Genomic DNA, 20,938 nt, shown 5'->3' with positions numbered 1-20,938 from the left:
GTGAAGAGGAGCAATAACAGTATCTGCTCTGTGATGCTAAAGGCCATGCCGGGGTGGGTTCAGGCCAAGCTGGAGGAGGGGAGCTGCCAAGGACAAGACCCTCCTCCAGAGGGTCAAGAGGGAAAATCTAATGTACGTGTTTCTTTGGGTGCTGGGGGGGTAAACTTGGTGGATCGGTTAGGAGTGACAAGGAAAGCTATCCCCATGTGAGAGTTTTGATTAGTACATGACAGGATTTTTTCTTCTTCTCTGGTTTGGTTTGTGAAAAGGCTTTGGAAATGATCTGTGTAAATCTACAACGTCAACACTGAAAATCAACAATCAACAGGGGCACTTATGATTCTGAAGGTCCCCGACATCTAAAAGGCATGCTATATGGGTAGAAAGTTAACAGGCGCACAGGGGAACTAAAGACTTTACTGCAGTAACAGGCGATGCCCACAAAATAAGAGCATTAAGGGGTGGCACTGTGTGATAAAGAGGACAAATTGGGGAAAAATATATTCCGCTGTATCAGCGTACTTCTTCATGAGCAACTTAGATTAATGTTTAATGATAAAGGATCACAAAAAAAAAAAGTTGTGCAAGGGAGAAGATAAACAGTCTGCACATAGGTCCACTATTATTGAAGAAATATAAGTCGGGGTTTCTATGGTGCCATTGAGGTTTTGGTATTTTGAAGCTCTCTGCTGTGCTCTAATCCTCTATGCACATGGGTAGGTTGACGAAGGTGAAGACGTTATACTCGATCATGACGGAGAAGCAGAGGAAAACGGCGTACAGGACCAAGACGTAAACGCCCAGCCTAAAGTCCAGCTGCCATTTGTTCACATGGATTCCCAACACCTGCACACACAGACATAAAAAAAAGAAAAAGAAAATGAAAACACATCTCAGCAAGTTGTGAGCAAGCAATTTTTAATTTGGCACAATTCCATGGTAAATGTCCCCTAAAATGTGAACAATTAGGATAAAACTAATAAAAAGTGTTACACATTTATACTAATATTTTCTATAAAACTGTCTCGTTAAAGATTCAATGTGAGCATTTACAGCCCAGCACCGCTTCGAGTTTACCACCCATGAAGTCAAAGCTCCTGTAAGGAGGCACTCTTCTCTGTTTACTCCCTGCCACGTCTACCACTTAAATTATGTATTTATTTACAGCTGGAGGTGGCAAATGTGTCACTTCTAAGTTGCTAAGACAGGAAACGGCTGGGACACATTCAGTAAAAGATGAGATCAGGAACTCGCCATCACACAAATAACTGGCAGCTCTTACTGCACATAATAGTTTCAGTGAAAATGTGTGTTTGTTTGCGGCTGGTTATGTGGCAACACACACACTTCACGTCGCAATGTGAAACAGCTGTTGTGTCCAGCTGTCCAATGCCAGCTTCAACTTGCCATGAAGCATCAATTTTGTCTTGTTTGACAAAAAACAAGACAAAAAAATGTTGTCTTGTTTGTGTCTCACAGTTGAGTTTTTCAGTGCATGCAGTGGGATTTTTCAATAACAATGCAGCGTTTTCACATTTCTATGAACCAATTACATAACTTGGTGCAGTCACTATTGCATAACAGTGATAAGTGTAGCCAAACTGGGATGCTACTTGTGTAGAAACGCAATGGGTTTTCACTTTGAACATTAGCAGTGTGACAATAGACCACATTATTCTTCTCAAAGTGTTCAGTTCAGCAGCATCAGATCGTGATCAGAGATTATATGCTCACCGTGAGGGCCACAGAGCCCAGCAGAAGCACCACCGAGTACACCAGCCCCTTACTGTTAATCATCACCTGAAACAAACAGAGATCGTGAGAAGAGCTACTCATCCACAGCAAATTACTCTCATTATACCCCCCTGCCCCTATCGAGGTGCCCAGAGGTCATGTTGTACAAATAGTAGAGGAACATTTTTAATCAAGAAATAACTTCCCCCAAATAAAAATAAGTTATGTTAAAAAAAATTCTAAGACATATTCATTAAACAATCAAGAACAATATCTATAAAATAATCAGAAATAACAGAGTTTACAAAGTGGAAGAAAAAAAAAATCCCTACTTAAGTCAATGTTTGTCAATAACCGCCATTGCGACGTCAACATCTGCAATATACGGACTGCAAAGCTGAATTAAAATATATTTCATGTTTCCAAGCCCTATGGATTCATTCATTATTTTTGATGACACTGCACAATACTAACTGGAAATAGATCACATTTCAAATCATTATTTCTCACTAACATGAAATCTGGTGGCAATAGGCCAGTACTAGAAAAAAAAAAGTAGAAATGACCCCACAAAACAAAACAAAAAAGTAACTGCTTCTTTAGTAAAACAATGTTGAGGGGAAAGGTAATTAAACCAAAAAAAACTCAGTAGCATCAAATTAAAATAAAGTCTAATAGATGAAAGAGCATCGTTATTGGAACATGTAAAGCAGAGACATTATCTTGTACTTAAACATGAGATAATGTTGAGATTGCAATAAACTACTTTCCTGGCCTCTTGACATACAGTGCTGTGCAAAAGATTCAGGCTGCTGCTGGTGGTGGGGAAGCAATTGTGCTTCAAATACTGTGTCAATAGTTTCCTCTTTTTTATCTCTTGATGCATACTGCAAAGTGAAACAGCAGGAGAGGAATCTTTATTGATGTGACCACCCTTTGCCTTTAAAGCAGAACAAGTGCTTCTCTGCACACTTGCAAGCTCGGAAGGAACTTGCACAGAGGGTGTTTTAGCAAATATCTTAACATCTTGGAGAACTGAGCACAGATCATTTAGTCTGCTTCTGGATGTAGTCGGGTTCAAATCCTCGTACGTCTTCATTTAAACCCAGACAGTCTGGTTTATGTTATACCATATCCCTGCAGGGTTTGCACCGGGTTCTTTATGTTGACGGTAGTTGGTAATAAACAGTGTATGTCTGGAGACGTTTCCTCTGCTGCTGAATACATTTGGAGTCAATCAGATGCCTTCCTGCTGATACTGCATGACTCATAAGTAATATATTAAAAGTGGACCATTGGAATACTGAATGACCCTCACCTCAGACCCATAGCTGACACACATGGTCTGTATCGCCCAGGGAACCCCGAGACCCACGAGGATATCAAACACGTTACTGCCAATAGTATTCGACACGGCCATGTCTCCCAAACCTGCAATAAAACACAGAGCAAAAATAAAAGCCTCCCTCTCGACTTTCAGGTCAAACGAAACCCTTTTATTTCCAACTGTTCTGCAGATCTGTACCTTCTGATATCCACCAGGGCCCTAACCTTATTCAGCTGGGAAAGTAGTGACGCAGGCATGCACTGCAATATCTATAAACAGCTCTGCACTATTTTGTCTTGTTCCAATGATCTGGAGTACTTGGCACAAATACTCGCAATGTGCTTCCTTGTACACACAAGAGGACTGACACGTCTTTGCACTAGTTATTTGAAAGTCATCAAAGTACATATCCGTACAATCGCTCCATTTTTAAATGTATATAAAGCTTTGAATCTGTGCATGCACTACTAATAGTAACTCCATTTACAATACATTTTTATGTTACTGCATTAAAAAAAAAAAAAAAGGCTGCTGAAATTGATTTCACTTCAAACTACAAGACTGACTGTTTATGTGAAAAGCTTGTACAACTAACCATCAGGGAACATCAAAGTTAGGAGAATAAAAGGAGGATGTTGGGGTGGACTTGAGTTATCAAAAGCACATCATGTAACCACATCATCTAAATGTGGAATTGAATAATGCTATAAAGGGAAAGGTGTACCTTGCCGAGCCACAATGAGACTGGCTATGCAGTCGGGGACGCTGGTTCCAGCTGCCAGGAAAGTAATGCCCATGATGACATCAGGGATTCCCAGAGTGTAGCCAATTATAGTCACCTGAAAGCAGAGGGGAAGGTCAGAGCTCAGAAACTGCACTTAGGAAATGAGAAAAGAAACATTTATGTTAAATACTCTTTATTTATGCGTTTTCAGAGAATACAGAATGGGTCCGGATATGAGACGCCGCCAACCTTTTTACAAGGTTCCGTTTTGACGGGGAAAAGAAAAATTTGCAAACCAACTCGTATCCTAATTTTTATTTTCTATCATAAAGAGAAAACAGCTGGAATTATACGGCATAATGGGACAGGAGCGCACAGACTGACAAATGGAAGGCCAGGAAGTACAAGTACAGTTTTACTGAACTTCTGTCTTGCGTAGTCTGTTATTTGCATAGATCGCCCATCTTGCAGGTTTTTGTTTCAGCTATAATCGCTCTTACAGCTTGTTAACACCTTGCTCCTGCAGCTGGATTCTTATTCTTCCAGTATGAGCAGCTAACGTCGGGAGTCCACACATTCTTTTTACTTTCACCAATCTCACAACATGGCTGTCAGCCAGCTCAAATACTTCCTGATAGTTTCTATACCTGATCAACATGCCATTACAGATATCTGTACCTTTTCTTCACATTTTAAACCACAAATATAAATTTTTCTGCCAATTTAGCTGGATTTCATTCTCGCAAAAAGGATGCAGAAGCACAAAAGGGGCATCAAAGGTGCAACTATTACTTAGACAGGAAAGGGAATGAATTGAATGTAATATTGAACATTGAGAACTCGCAGTTATGTGGAGCAGCAACACTCTCCTCATCCATGTCCTCATTTAAATAAATGCTTGAGGAAAAGTGACAGAAATGTCCTTCAAAATAACTGCTTTTTACATTTATACTTCAAGTGCATTTTAGAGTTGGTATAACCATTTTTACACAACTGAGGATGTTGAATTCCTGTATTTTGTACATTGACATTAATGTGTGTATATCAGTTTTTTTATGCGTTACCTCATGCATCATTCAGCCCCATCATCAAATGTAGCTTTAGACTTCATTTGTCCACTAATACTAACAAAGACCATTAGATACCACAGTTCACTTTCACAATTAACTCTCGCAAAAGAGTAAATAATACCCATTGTAATTATCGATAAATAGTGTGTAATATTTCCCTGCGGCCACAACCCTTTAGTATCAAATTTGGAATGACAAAAGGAAATAAAACACAATTTTCACCTCATTAAAAATGTTTGACCTTCGGTGCTTCAAGTAATTATTCCAAAAATTCAACATTTCTCACTTTTTTGACAGTAAAAATTAAACACCACCCTGGAGGGTTGAAGCCAATCTAAATGTTGCACCAACAACAAAAAAGTATCAACATAATACACTCACCATCCACACCATCAAGTAGGAGAAGACTGCAATCCAGACAGTTGACAGCAGGAAGGAGAGCATGAAGAATTTTTCCCACCGAGGCTTGGCACAGTTTGGCACGGTTAAGAACAGCAAGAGGAGCAGAGGCCATGAGATGAGCCACTTGATCTTGCTGCCGGTGCCTTCTGCAGTCACAAGAGAGGAGCACAACACACATCACATAGAAAAAAATTATAATTTGAGAGCTGAAAATCTGCTTCAAAATAACTTGGGATTCCTAATCACATTTTCCAGTAACAGTAATTAAAGTACAGATGCATAATGGATCTCACGATTATGAAATAATTTAGGCTGGCAATCAATTGAAACTTAAATGATTGTATAATTTTTATGAAATAATCGCAAATCCTTCACACTTTTCTTCCATTTTTAAAACAGTCATTTTGGACTTTCAGAAGATAAATACACAGGGCATATAAATAACTTATTGCAGTTCCATCAGTGAAATGTATATTGTGTGGCAGTACTGTTGATGCAGTTTTGTTTAAAAAAAAAAGAAAAAAAAGGCCAAGTAAATGAATCCACTCGTATCAACTTTAGGGTCAATCAAGAGATTACAGCTTGTGTCTGAATCATGACTCCATTTGCAATGACATCCTCTTTACTGTAAAGGAAAAAACATCCCTCCATCTGTCATTTGCTACCAACACAAAGATTTTCCCCCCTCTTCTTGCACTGAAACTTTTTAACAGGCATCACTTTTAGCCTGTTTGTGAAAATTTCACATAGAACCTCCAACACCAAAATCTTTTTTCATTTACGTGTCGGTTTTGGCTGAAAAACACTTCAAGCCACTGAGAGGACGTGGTCTACTTCATGATCAATCAGACTACTCGGATTCAGAGACATTTCACATCAGTAGTCTCTGAACGATAAAAGGGCAGGCTCGCTCCGAGCTGTCAAAGAGGGTGGATCATTAGCTAGTATATCAGAAGGCAGTGAGTAACTCGAGTGAGGACATCAATAACTTGTGAAGAGGAATTAAAATTCTGGAACAGAACTGATCAGCTGCAAACTCTATTCAGCACTAATGAAACCATTTCCTAAAAATCAGCACCTACAGGAGGGTGTAAACATGTGCAATATGACCGACGGGTCAAGATTAGGTCTTGCATCCATGCATGTCAAATTGTACACATTCACCATGGAGCTGTGCGAGTCACGTACTTGGAAGATGAAACGGAGAGATGGTGTCGTTCTCCTTGGCCTCAGTGGGCTTGTCCTCTGGCACGTTTCCATTCTCGATTTCGACTTTCCCATCAATCACTTGTGTCTCCACTCCATTGGCAGCTTGCACCAACTTCTGACGCTTTCAGAAAAAATAAACTAAGTCAAAGAGCACATGAGCAGACACACCAGCACTGCTTGTGACTGCTGATTCACTTCTGCAGTTCTAAATGCAACAACAAAAATAGAAATGGTACATGTGTGAGGAAGATAAGGAAACCCTTGAATACTTCTGAACTCCTATCCACAGTCCACACTCAAACAAAGCTGAACACACTCCGCACACTTCATATAGAGGAAGCACGGTTAGTGGAGCAGAAACGGGGTGCTGTACCTCTGTGATGATGAGCCGACTGGCCATACGAAGACGTGTCTTGGGTCCAAAATGACTAGTGACCATAACGCGGAGTCCAGCTTCGGGAAACCTGAACTTTGAAGGACTGGCGTTCATGATCTCGTCCACCATCACCACCGAGCCACGGCTGTAAGGTTTTGTGGGCTTGACTGAAGGGATAATTACACATAATTACCACATATCCTAATGAGTTGGTCCTTACAGTCTCATACGAGCATGCTCGAATGCAAAACAGCTCTTAAAAGGGGTAGAAGTCTGAAGTTATGGAACATATTGTTCCAATTATTGCTTTAGACCAGGAGTTTTCAAAGTGTAGAAGCATTAGCCCTTCCAGCTTGACCACTTTGCACCACACACTACCCCGAAACAAAACAGATTTTCCAATTGAAAGTTAGACTTCCTAACATTTTTCACATTACAAAACGCAAGGTAAAATTTTAGTTCAGGGGGCCATATATAATGTGCGACTTGATCGCAATTAGTCCAGATCAGAAAAATGATGTCACAAGAAATTCTGTTAGAAGTTTAAGTTTGATAAAGCCTGCCACTTCACAGGCTGCATGACTTGCCCTCAGAGTTTGGGTTTGACACAAAGGCCATTTCTCTCACAAAAAGCTTGATGCTGCAGTTCAGGACTGCCTTGCTGTGTCTGCTAATCTCGCTCAAAATGCATTACCAGCAGTGGATCACTTTAGACGAGTAAGTCTGGCCCAAGGGCCGTATGTTTGACAACAGTGATGAAACATTTTCAACAGTAGCCGTTTTCCATACACAATAGAAACTGCAACTGAAAGTTTACGCGTGCAAACACACTTGAAGCTTTATAATATCAATTGGCAAAATGTCATTTCATTATCATCACAAGGTATCTTTATTTAACTTGTGAATTTCTTTAGCAAAACTCAGCTCAACTCATTTCCCGCTAGCTTTTAATTGAAATATCTGGGAAAGAAGATCTATATTGTTAGAGTTATATTTAAGATTAAGTCAGTTCTCAAAACTGTTAGATACAGTTATGATTTGTGTCATCCAGTCATTTGATCAATATTTCCGAGAGGTCTCAGTAGTGGGTGGAAGGCTGCCCAACACTTTGAAAACATCTTAAAGCAATTGAAACAGGACCAGTGGATTTTATTTGTCTTGGAAGACATTTCTCCCCTTATCCAAGTAACTTTATCATGATCCATTTGCTTTGAGCCGACTCCGACCGAGGCAAATGAGAATAAGCATAAACACACTTGGTATGGAACAGTTCTATCAACGCGTCAGCATCCAATGCCCACAATCTGGACAGATTAAAGCTCTCATTTTTTAGTCTAATAAGAAAAAATAGTAATCATGAGGATAAAAATCTCAAAAGCCTCATTTTATTTGTAGTACACATCAACAAAAGATTGTCTGTTCTACAACTTGACGTTAAAATGTAAGTTGAGGCCACAACCTTTACAGTTACTTGCTGGTAAAAGACAAGTGGTCAATTATGGAGGAGGAATAGAGGAATATATAATGGGGGGGAAAAAAATCTGTGTGCCGCCAACGCTCCTCATCCGTTGGGTAAAAAGCAGAAAACTCTAGCAGAGTTGGTCAATACGAGGGTTTTGCACACACTTCACACATGGGCTTCAAATAGCTTTCCCCAAATTGCCTGTAGCAGCTTTGAAGTTTGCCTACCAGTTGTGAATATTTATGGACCTACTGAGATCAATTTCAAAATCTGCAACTTAGAAGATATAACCTCTGGTACCTTCGTATCGATGGTCACATACTGAACCATCGACGGCGGTTATAAAAAGCCTTATCGGCAGCTTCCAGCTCCTCATTTTCTCTTTGCTTAGCTATAAGATGCAGCGCATGGGGGAAAAGGAAAGTTGTACCCTACACTTATTAGTTTAACTCGGCCTTAATTTTATTTATTATGCATGCAAGAATGCACATAAATTAACTGCGTAAACAGAGCTGGTATAAACATTTCCTCTTGTGAAATTCATTACCACTTCAGGAGTGGGTCTACTCCCCAGAGACCGGCAGGAGAAAAGTAGTATGCAAGCAGAAAGAACTGGCACACAGCAGCACAACACTGTTGACAATAAGCAAGAATACGTTTAGTAAGGCTAAACAGACAGGCACACTTAATACTAATGCAGCCAGAGTGGAAAGGGTTAAATTTGTCAGGAGGATTCAATGTCGATTATAGAAAAGATTACGAAAGCTCAAAAATGCAAGAAAGGCAATAGGGCAGTACTGTGGCAATGAAGAAATTTCAAACACTGAAAGATGGTATTTTTTTTTTGTTGTTGTTTGAGTTTTTAATAAATTTTAGACCCAAGACAACAAAGTCCCTTGGTATAAAACTGCATTACCACAAAAGATTAAAGAATATCTTCATTATGCCACTCCAATATTAAACAGAGCATTTCTTGTTCCCAGACAAGCTGCAGTTGCTTATCACCTACAGAGGCACTGGTGCTTCGAAAAGGAAGCGAGGGTCATAACTTTGTGAAATTACCATAAGAAAAAGAAAAATGTCAAAAGGAAATCTGTCAAAGTGTCTTTTTGGGTAGTGCAGTTCACCCAGATCAAAGGACCCATGTTTTCTTGATCTTTTTGTGTTTCTCCATAATTATATCCAACACATAGTTTGACATTTTCGGAAATATTTTTGCTTCCAATGCCACTCTCATCCTCATGTCAAATATCTACAGTGAGCAACCAGGAGCTTTTTCATACTGCAGCAGGAGAAACAGTTGTACAGCTATATATAAAGCTACATATACAGCTATAGATAGCTACCAAGCTCAGCATACTGTGGCAAGAGAAGTAATGGGGATATAAACAGTCCCTACTTGTCAAAACTTGGACACACCTTCTTATTATGCAGTAAACAAAAAAGTGTGAAATAACTTCGAACATCTATAGTCAAGATTCTTCAGAACTGGCTTTGATTGCTGATTGGCACACTTTCGGCATTCACTCTGGAGGAGCTTCCTGAGGAGGGTCACCTGAAATGTTCCAAGGGGAGATGCCGAGCACCTGTTGGCCCTTTTGCCTTCACTCTGCAGTCCGCCTCGTCCCAGACCATCTCCATTAGGTCAGGTGACTGTAGAGGCCAGGTCTTCTCGCAGCACTTTATAACACTTCTTCCTGGTCAAACAGTCTTTACACAACCTGGAGGTGTATTTGGGCTCATTGTCCTTCAGAAAAATAAATGATGGTGCAAATAAACACAAACCGAATGGGATGGCACGTGCTGGTTCAATGACTTCAATTTTGAACAAATCCCTGACAGTGTCACCAGAAAAGAACGGATCCTCGGCAGCAGAGGTGACTCCTGGTCTCATGTGAACCAGTTACACTGTAGCACTTGATGGGTTTTGCGACTGCAATCGGAGACAAAGTTTTTGCAATTTTCTGGACTGACTGACCTTCAGTTCTTAAAGTAATAGACGGTCGCTTCTCTTTACCAACTTGATTGGTTCTTGCAATTTTATGAATTCTAACTTGTCAAATAGGGCTGTCAGCTGGGTAGCGATACGACTTCTGCACAGCACAACTGATGGTCCCGACCCCATTAAGGCAGGAAACTCCACAAATTAAATCTGACAATGCACAGCTGTGAAGTGAAATCCATTTCAAGGGACAACCTCATGAAGCTCATTGAGAGAAGGCCGAGGGTTTGCAGCGCTGTCAATAAACCAAAGGGTGGCTACTTTGAGGAAATATAAAACTTGTCGAGTTATTTTACACCTTTTTGTTTACCACATAATTCCATATGTCCATTCATAGTTTTGTTGCCTTCATTGAGAATCTATAATGTAAACAGTCATGAAAATAAAACAATGGATGAAAAGGTGCGTCCAAACGTTTGACAGCTATATTTACTGCTCAATGTGAATCTACAGCTACAAATTAGCAAGCTTAGCACACTGTTGCAGGCAAAACATGGTGCTTCAAAGATTTATTTACAGCCAACTATTCAGATATAAATGTGATGCAATATTTACAGATAAATATACAGCTTAGCGTTCTCCAACTTAGCAAACGTGGGGATTTTGTGGTATATTAATATCTAGAAAAACAACAAACAGCAAGCTCAGTATAAAGCCACATAAGAAATTAGGTTTTCTCCCCTATGTGAACTGTGACTGTATTCAACAGTACATATTTAGATATGAGAATACTATTGATCCAAAAACACTGCTTGCACCATCTGAAGGACTGGGAAGTCGCCCCAAATGGCATTACGCAAAAGAACACTTCTGTTCCCACCATAGGTAGGCAACTAAATTTAACATGCCACTCTTTAGTTAAATGCATATGTTTATCCAATTATAAATGCAACCTGTAAACAGTTTTCACATGAGGATATGGTGATATTATGGCTGAGAGAGAGCAAAATGTTGCCAAAAATGTTCAACTATTGTTTTCAGGTGATTTCTCAGCAAAAAGTGAAAGTCAAAGCAGTTTGAGTTAGTTAAGCAGAAAGAAGCAAAGCCACCGACCCTTCAGCAGGAGGAAATATCCATCTTTCCACAGAATTAGACTGGGATCAGCTATCTCATGGCTCAGGACCTCCTTTCAACACATTATCTGCATTTCCTGGCAGTGAGTATTCACGGGGCACCAGCCTGTCTGATTAACCTTACCTGCCGAGAGTAAAGGTGATGACGGGTCGTCATCCCAGACATGATCATAACTAGTATTACCGTCCTCCATCTCACTGCTGGCAGCAGCGTTACCATTGGCCACGTTTTTATTCGATTTCCCCATGAAAAATTTCTGCATGCTGGAGTTGAACCTAGTGAACAGATGGAAGATAATTAAATTCGAGGTACTCCAGTAGTTTGGAGACCAAACTGGGCAAAATAAGAACAAACAAGAGGGGACATTCAGTGTCGGGATTCATATTTCCGAACACGCTTTAGATCAAAGGCTGCAGTACGTTTAAAATATTGCATAATTAGCCAAAAGAACCTGCTTCCTCTTATTACTTCTATAGAATTTACAGTTCAGGTGGCCTACTTTACGAAGAAAAAAAAAAAAACTGCATCAGCATTACACTATATTAAATTGGCTGGGGTGTACTCTTCTGCATCAGAGCAGAAAGGAGGAGAAAGTAAAGAAATACATTTTAAAAAGTTCCCAGAAGGCAATCACAAAGCTTTCATCAGCCACACAGACCTTCAGTGAGACCATCTGAGTGCCATTACGTGAAAATGGACCAAATGCTGCAAACACCGGCACTGCCTTTGAACATGGTGATTTCAGCTGAGCAAGAGCCAACTCTATCCCCTCAGCACCTTTCAATGCACCAACATTCAACTTCAAAAACAGCTTTTTGATGGGGTACAGTTCACTTCATTCCGGTTTTCAGTCTCACCGTTTGGCTTGATTTTTCTTTTCTCATCTGATTGAAGAATAAAGGCTTCAACAGAAGATTTTAGTAGCGTTTTAAAATCTAGCAGCTGCTAGCCTGTGCGACATGGATAAACTTGGGCATGACAGTAGGTCTGACTACACAATCTCTCTCGACAAAGGTAAAAACGTACATCTATGTGCAAGAAGGAATTCATGCAGTACATTGTCTACCCATTACTACCTTTAGGGATTAATAAAAGCTAAAAAAAAACACAATCAGGGTGTTGTAATGCAAGGCAAACGCTCAGTGAAGAACATTTCAGCTATTTGAGAATGTGCACACTAACAATTTGGTGCAATGCTGTTCTCAACTTGATTCCTGGTGCCGTCCGATTATTTCTGGCGGACTGTGGTCGCACGACAGCAAAAACGTCCTCAACCCCCTCACACTGTACAACATGGGAACACTGATTTTAGGCCTTGAGTAAAGATTTCATCACTACTGCCCTTCTTTCATCCAAGACCGCCAAATTCACTTCGAACACACTGTATATAGATCTGCTTGAGGCAGATTTGACTAAATTGTGCAGCCAAGAGCAGAATTATAATTAAAAGATCCGAAGCAACATCAATGACCAACATGGCTGATCAGACTAATGGCGAGCAAGACAATTACAAAATATGTACTTCAACTTTCCATCAAAAAAATTCAACGAAAAAAGGCAAGTCTAAATTCCAAAATCTAAAACCGATAACGTAGTGGTTAGCACTGTGTAAATTTCACTGGACCAAGCCCAGACATGCATCAAAGTGTAATAAATAAATGTAGAAATAACACATTTTTATAAATTTGTGACTAATCAGGACCAAATCCAAAACTCACTAATCCAAAGAATTGAAAAAAAGACGACAAAAAAGTCATTCAAGGATTATTACATATTTCCTCGTGATTAGATTGTTTTGCTAGGGAGAAAAAATATATCTGGTCTGAGCCCTGGAAGGTCACCGCGGGAGCACTGATGGGGGTCATACAAAACCCACTCTACTCCATTTTGACTGGAACAGCCCGAAATGGTCAGCGGATATTTTTGGGAGAAGGGAGACATATGACAGCATATCCTACAGTAAGCACTTCTTCCCTCCAAATGAGAAAGGAGAGGAGTGATCCAGTTAAGCCTGTGCTCTTAGCCACTGCAGAGGGAAAAAGATTAAACCCTTATGGCGGGGAGAGAGCAGACTGCTGCTGAGTGTAACACAGATTACCAGCTGGACAGACACAGCAGCATCAGTACGGGGCAACGCGGTCAGTATTATTCCGTTTGGGCTGTAAAGACACAAATGTGGTCTTAATGGAGTCTGTGTGGCTGGACTAAAAGTTGATGGACAGGCCTTCGGTAAAAAGATTACAGACACACCCACTACAATCCTTTTACAATAAAAGACTAAAATATTGTAAGAACATAACGTACATGATGCATTTGTTTCAACGTAATCACTACAGCACTGGATACCGGCAGCCAGAAGATAAAACAACCCAGAATTACAGTTTAAAAGTGCACTTTGCTGTAGTTTAATTAGCCGTTTGACCAAGATTTCCCAGCAGGAGCATCCTGCGTTGACTCAGCCGTTAACATCTGGGCCGGCGACCTGAGCGAGACACTCCCCTCCAGCTGGAAACCCACCAGTCTTCTTGTGAGCGCCGCGAGTCGTGGATACTCATCTGCTCACAGGTGGCCGCGTGGGAGAGTGTAAAGCCAAATGTGCCATCATGGTTGATTAAACAGAGTTGGAAAAAGAGCGTGCACAACTTACTTCATGACGAGAATGTATCCTGCATACATGACCACCAGCACCAGACTCTCCCACCTGGTACAGAGAAACACACGGTAACAACAAATTCAAGTCCTCACAGGCAAGTTTAAAACTTTTCTGAATATTTCAGCTTCAGACTCAAGGTCCTGTCTGCAAATGATAAACCTTGTGAGGGAGCATTGGCAGCAGCTGATGAAAGAATGTAAAGCAGAAGCTACCGTGCATCTGCAATAAGGAACCAACAAAGCTTGACCATAAAATGATCATTTTCCAAATTGCAAGTCTTTTCAAGGTTGCATATTTCATATTTAAAGCGGAGACAATAATTTTTCTTGTAAAGTGACCATTAGTATGTGGCCATGAGCCAGTTACTGAATAATGGAAAATTACCGCAGCAGAGACGTACGGCGCAAGGTCAGCTTCAAGCAGAACTATGCTAAACACTATCACATGCAGGTAGACCACCTCAGGAAAATCATTTAACCAATTCAACCCGTTTAGTGATTTGTTTTTCTCAAACATGAGTGACAAAATACTATCATGTTTTCATTAGAAGGTTAAACAGTCTCGACGTGAAATACGGCTAGAGTGGAAGTGGACTTGAAACTTACCAAACAATCTTCTCGTCGTATATGAACTGAAAAATTTCAAGTAAAAAAAAAAAAAAAAAGCATAATTGGGATGACAAAAGATAACTGATAGCCATTAAATGTACTTGGTGAATTTGGCAAACTTACTGCAATCAAAGCCAGAACAGAGAGGATGTAGTAGAAGGAGTCCCTAAACACAGCCCACCAGGTCAACACCACCACCTGAGAAATTCACAGGAAATGGTTACGTTTCCATCCTTTCCTGGATTTGTTAAAAATGTGTAAATAATGTTGGAAACCCAAGAAGCAATGGTGCATCATTAACTTTACATATAGGGACTTTAAGAGAGCCATAACCTGCAAAAAATGTTAAATGTTCAACACAATGTCAGAGTTTCTTCAGTCATTACATCACAGGTATTCTCTGTGTGAAATACTGTTTGCCCTACAGCCTGGGATGTCGAACATATGCTCCACCACTGCAATTCAGCCAAGAGGATAACGCTGCAGAGTGATAATACTGCAACAACAACAAAAAAAAGCCTGCTATTTCTAATATGTCCACCATGGGACACACCGTTAATACGATCTCATAAACTAAGAGCTCAAAGTTGAACTGCAGTTTTGCACCAAACTAGAGGAGCATCCCATTCATTCGAACATAAGTCTGAAAGGTATCACTGTTTCAGGTTATTCATGACAGGTTTTGAAATGTGCATCAACCGTGAACATTTCAGAATGTACTCTTTATTTATTTGCACTCAAACAAAAGCATTTTGAGTTGTTATTTCAATATTATATTGTTTTAATGGCCCCTGAATGCCAGATGTTAACATTTTTACCAATATGGATCATCATGTAAATCATCTACATGTGCTGCCAGTAAGCAAAGACAAACAAGTTGTTATATTAATATTTATGAGCAAGAATTTTACATTCTTGGGAATCTAATGCAGTTTCTATTGTTCAGGTGTTTTGATCATGGTTTTCTGCTGGATTTTGATTGGTTGTTCACCGTAGCTGGTAACAGCATTCAAATGCAGTGAGACATTTTTGCAGTGGTCAGAAATTAATCTCGGGCTGTTTGTAGACATACCGTCGTCTGCAAACCTCAGCCTACACTACTCAAGACGACAGATTTTAATCGATATCACCGATCGTTATCGTCTTTTTCGCTTGATGAGTGTTTACACGTAGTTTACACACACACCTGAAATAGTTGGTACATATTTAATGAGTTAAAATTGGATGAAACCATAGTAAACATTTAGGAGTTATTTTGTATCTGCAGAGAATTTTATAGGGTGTTTTTGTTAATGCGCATCATTAAAAGCACTTAATATGCAAATTGAACTGGCTGCAAAAGCGTTGAGAACATGAATCATGATTTGTTGACACCTCAAGAGTTTACGTCTCCATTTTCACTCAAACCAGTTTTGAGAAAACTAATTGAAGCAGATGGCTTTGTTTCCCCACAGCGAAAAACTTCAGGCACACATGTGCTGCTCCGCGGTCTATAAATAAAAAGAATGATGCAGCCGCAGCAGAGCATCACTCCCTCTCACACTCTCACACACCTGTCCAGCAAAGATCCCACAGACCCCAATGATGCATAGGATGTTGAAGACGGCGGAGCCCACGATGGTCCCCACCCCCACATCTCCGTGTGTGATGAAGACACCTGCACAGGAGGAGGCAAGCAGTCAGAATCAGCAGTGACACCAACCATCTGGGAAATGTTTGCACACGTGCAAGTGTGTTTGTGCGAGTGTGTACCAATGACGGATGCAAAAAGCTCTGGTGCAGAACTGCCAGCTGCCATAAAGGTTGCTCCTGCAACATCTTCACTCAAATCCAATTTCTGCAAAAAAAATACAGCAAAGCTTCTTAGACAAAAACAACACTTTGGGTGTAGCTCAAAAAGATTGGACCTTTGCAGTACCTCACAGATTTTCTCCAGCGATGTCACAAAGTATTCGTCACATGTTATGGCGAGGGCCAGAAACATGTAGAGTGTCTACGGACAGAATCAGAGGTTACTTGTCAGTAGGGTTTGCAACAAGGACGAGGGAAATACACAAGTGCGGGTTCCTGTATGAATACATTCTAAATCAGCAGAAATGTGAGTTAAATGTGCCTCAGTAGAGCTAAAAGGACACGTGAAGGGGATTCTCCTCGCACCCCAGTGCCCATTTGAAACTGAACCTGCATTAAATTCAAATTTAGTAGCGAGCACTTTCCCCTTACAGTGTGGTAAATCTAAGATCTGCATACTCCAGTCGCTGTGGAGGAGGAAGCTTATTTCAGCAGCTGAAGAGAGATCTATAAATTATAGATCAGATGTGACATCACCAGGGCCCAACAGTCCTGACAGGCATGCTCTTCTCTATGCTATCCACAGGGGGCAGTGCAGGACCACAGTGAAAGCACACCAAACCCGCAAGCATTGTGGCCTCTCCTCAGCCATGAATCCAGGACAAGATTAAGTCACAAGTGGAGCATACAACTGAGCACACGGTTAAGGAGTGTGGGTGTAGTTTACAGGCGCTCGACACAAACATCAGGTCTGGTTGGATTTCAGATATGCATTTCTCTTGTTGGAACTGTGAAAGAAAGGTGAAAAGACTGCAGGCAGGGAGGGATAGATGGATGGAGACGATGCTCAGGAGAGATCTGCGATGAACGGTTCCCAGATAAAAGAGGTTCAAAGAGACAGGGTCTACAGGATGGTGAAACCGGCTCTGATGCATCGTTTAGAGACCGAGGCCCTGACAGAAAAACAGGAAGCTGGACGTGACAGCGGAGGATGTTGACGTTTTCACCGAGAATGAGCCGACTGGACAGTTGAGAATGAGTACATAAGTGGGACAGCATATGTTGGACACTTTGAAGGGAAATCGAGAGAGACAAGATGGTTTTCTCATGAATGTAGGGAAAAGGATGCCAGGTGAGAGAAGATGAAGACCAATGAGGAGGTGCATGGATGCAGTAAGTTTACTCTGAGGAAGAAGAACACAGGAGGCAGAACAATAAGATTTAAGAAGTTCCATGCTAAAATTTGTTTTATTCATTGTGACATATTTTTATCATTGCTCAACTGTCCTATTTTGTTTTTTTAAATGTAATAAAGGATACAAATGAGTAGACTGGTATAGCATTCATTGATTTGTGTAGTCTTTGTATGGCGCAATGTATAGGTTTAAAGTTTCCAAAACATTAAAATGTGATTGTGCCACAGTTGAGCTTACAGCGTAAACAGTCCAGAATATTTTTTCTCCACTTGTGAAGTTTTTGAATCGATAAAAACCCAATGAGTCATAACTTTAGCTAATGGCAACAAGGTCCTGCCACAAACACTTCAGATGCTCCTCAATTTAGTACCCAGCAGGTTGAAATCTTACTTCAGCCACAACTCCTACAACTTCATTGGATTTCAAAAAATCCTGCATGGAGAGTTTTTCGCAAAGCTGCAATATAACCAACAATAACAACTTAGTGCTGTCAAGTCAATGACGCTTAACACAAATGGCCTTAATGGTTTGTAATTTGGAAAATAAACTCAGACAATGGAGGGGGAAAAAAGTTAGCGTCATTACGATGAATCACAGTGACATTAAACTGGGACTTTATTAGCATATTAATGACGATTTCAACAAATTATCTCCTTTGAAAGACAGTTTTATGACATGGGGAAACACTGAAATGACATTAATTCTGGTTCTTGTTGTGCATCTGACACATTTAAAGAGAGAGAGGCTGATCCCTGCACATATACGTTATGTTTGATCATTAGCCGGTAAGCCTGCGAGTCTTTTTGTTTACAACATTACAATAACTATAAAATGCAAGTCTGTCTGGGAAAAAGAAACATTTTAGAAGACTTGAGTGTCGGACATCTGCCGTCACATTTGACAGTTGTGGCAAACATAATAGACCAGCACAGATTTCTGACATTTCTTCCTGTTGGTTGTTTAGGATTAAAATATATATGGAGTTTAGTACATGGTTCAAAGGGGTTTACTTGTGTTCCCTTCACTTGCAGTGTTGTATTGTACCATCTATCGATTTGTGTTCTTACTCCTCTGCACAAGTAGGGAATAAACTCGAGAGATGGACAAAATGTTCAGAGGGATGCGCCATGCTCAAACAAAAAGAAATTCCATGGTCCATATTGTTTAAAGAGATTTATTTTCCTATTCTCATGTGTATCCATTATTGCACTAATTTGACTAGAATTTTTTTTTATATATATATATAATTGGAGAACACAAATTGTCCTATGCCGCTTTTCTTAAGATTAAGAGAGCCATGTTATTTGACTAATAGGTGCAAAATAATAAAAAAAAAAAAAAAAAAGTGCTCTTACCGCTACAATGTGCAGCATAACGGCTCCACTCTTGCGCTCACTGTTGGTGAAAAGGTCATCGGGGAACTCGTGTATTGCTGAGGAGAGAGGAAATGTCACGGTCACCACACACGAGCAGCATGACTGCGAGGTACACGTCCCCACCCCACCCACAGAGCACCGAGTGACTCCATGATGGGTATCAGTCTTCTAGGCGCAGCCTCAGGCAGCCCCATTGGTTCACAGAGTTTACGCTAATTAGTTTAGTTGTGTTATTTCTATTCCATCTTTTTCCTCTCTACGTTATCTAACATGGTAAAAATGTCACATTCAATGTGGTTAAACTGCAGCATGCCACGGAGCCAAAAAGGGAAAAAATTTGGAGGTCGAAGGTTAAAGAAATTCTTCCAACTCTCATATTCAAACTGCAGTATGTGACACCGCGAGCAAACAATGAACAAGGACGGCAGCTATCACGTCATCTCAAAAGCAGATGTAAAAATCGTGGGTTACATTAGGAATCTGATGTCAAACAGGATTAAAGCAAGCAGGCAGAAACGTCTCCCATGCTGAGAAGTCATCACCCATAGCTCCAGCTGGAACTCTCCGTTATCACGATACCACCATACGGCTCGGATCTCGGTGAGCACAGCCATTCCACGGTGCACCTGGCTGGGGACAGAAACCGGCCGTCCCCCTGACAAGACGCGGCACTTGTGGGGAGCGGCCTCTGCACGACCTGCTCCTGCTGCGCCCGAGCTGCAGGCCCACAGCTCAACTCCCCTTGTAACAAGGCTGCAGCATTACACCTGTATTACTTAAGATACATGTAGTTAGAGGTTTGGTTCGACATGTACTGCAGCAGTTCCACCAGCAGCTCTGTGAGACTACACTGGTGCACTGCAGTGTTGTGCAGGTCGATACAAAAATATTGATGAAAACCATATTTTTCAGAATTGCTTCTCATAAAGAGTTGTTTATGCTACACTTTTTTTCTTCCGTAAACACTAACTCAAAGGAAGAAAGTTACTACTTTATTTACAGGACCTATTTCTCGTGAGCTTCCAGGGACTCAAGTTATGGTAAGATTCATGTGAATGATCACAGTAACACTCAGGCATTACAAGTTGTACAGCTCTGAAAAAAAACAATGACACTACACTGAAAACCATCAGAGCGTGTTTCAGTGGGGTCATATTATCTTTGTATCCCAGTTGTATGCAGAGTACACACTTCATAAGGGGGTGGGGGGCTTCAGAAACGAGAGGAATATATTTGATGTAATCCGCAGATACCTAACTAGGCCAGTCATACGGTTGATGTGCTTTGGGTGGAGCAGGTGGAACCAGAGCATGAGAGACAATAGCTAGAGGGAAATAAGCAAAGCTGGAGAACTGTGAGAGGAATAGACCGAGGACACTGAAGAGCATCAACCAGCAGTCTGCAGCCCCACATCTGCCTTCTCTGCTGCCTTCCAGTCGCAAAATGGAGATGGAAGGAAAGTCATGTAACCCCATTTAATTTTTGTCGCACTTGGCATGATCAAGACAGTCAATCTCTGCTGTAAGACTGTACATAAATATGTACAAAATGTGAACATCTGAGAATTTTAGGAAAGTTCAACTGTTAAGTGTGGATGCATCCGTGATCCATTATTGGCATTTAAAAACAAGGTTTGGTCTGCAAATTAATTTTAGATCAGGGTTGTCGCACAGCCTTATTGTACCTTGAAGAGGCCGGACCAGCAAAACGTACTTTAAAAATTTGGGGCAAAATTGTTTCTAGATTTATCTAAATAATATTGGACTCATTTAACTGCATATACTTGGAATTCAATTTGCCACTGCAGGGGTCTGAAACCTTTAAAACCAATTTAGCTATTTGTCCACTCTCCAAATAAATATATTCTGTCAATAATGATAATACAGTTACAGTCACAATCTTAGATATTTTAGGTCAAGCCTTGAAACATTTTT

The 20,938-nt window shown here is 40.6% G+C and overlaps 1 protein-coding gene across 1 annotated transcript in view; it reads right to left on the bottom strand.

The window, feature by feature from the left end:
• Nucleotides 1-696: 696 nt before the first annotated feature.
• Nucleotides 697-20,938, bottom strand: part of slc24a4b (solute carrier family 24 member 4b) — a gene marked incomplete at both ends in the record, with an annotated part of 38,893 nt that continues 18,651 nt past the window's right edge. The window contains 15 exons of the mRNA XM_080513655.1: nt 697-846; nt 1,735-1,800; nt 3,053-3,165; nt 3,786-3,900; nt 5,237-5,403; nt 6,446-6,587; nt 6,840-7,009; nt 11,504-11,655; nt 14,028-14,081; nt 14,639-14,664; nt 14,765-14,839; nt 16,195-16,298; nt 16,394-16,478; nt 16,560-16,634; nt 18,984-19,060. Coding sequence (XP_080369781.1) covers nt 697-846; nt 1,735-1,800; nt 3,053-3,165; nt 3,786-3,900; nt 5,237-5,403; nt 6,446-6,587; nt 6,840-7,009; nt 11,504-11,655; nt 14,028-14,081; nt 14,639-14,664; nt 14,765-14,839; nt 16,195-16,298; nt 16,394-16,478; nt 16,560-16,634; nt 18,984-19,060 — 1,571 coding nt within the window. The remainder of the gene's footprint in view (nt 847-1,734; nt 1,801-3,052; nt 3,166-3,785; nt 3,901-5,236; nt 5,404-6,445; nt 6,588-6,839; nt 7,010-11,503; nt 11,656-14,027; nt 14,082-14,638; nt 14,665-14,764; nt 14,840-16,194; nt 16,299-16,393; nt 16,479-16,559; nt 16,635-18,983; nt 19,061-20,938) is intronic.

The sequence above is a fragment of the Blennius ocellaris genome (genome assembly GCF_963422515.1).
Source record: "Blennius ocellaris genome assembly, chromosome: 18".
Lineage (NCBI taxonomy): Eukaryota > Metazoa > Chordata > Actinopteri > Blenniiformes > Blenniidae > Blennius > Blennius ocellaris.
This window is presented reverse-complemented; position numbering and strand designations above follow the sequence as displayed.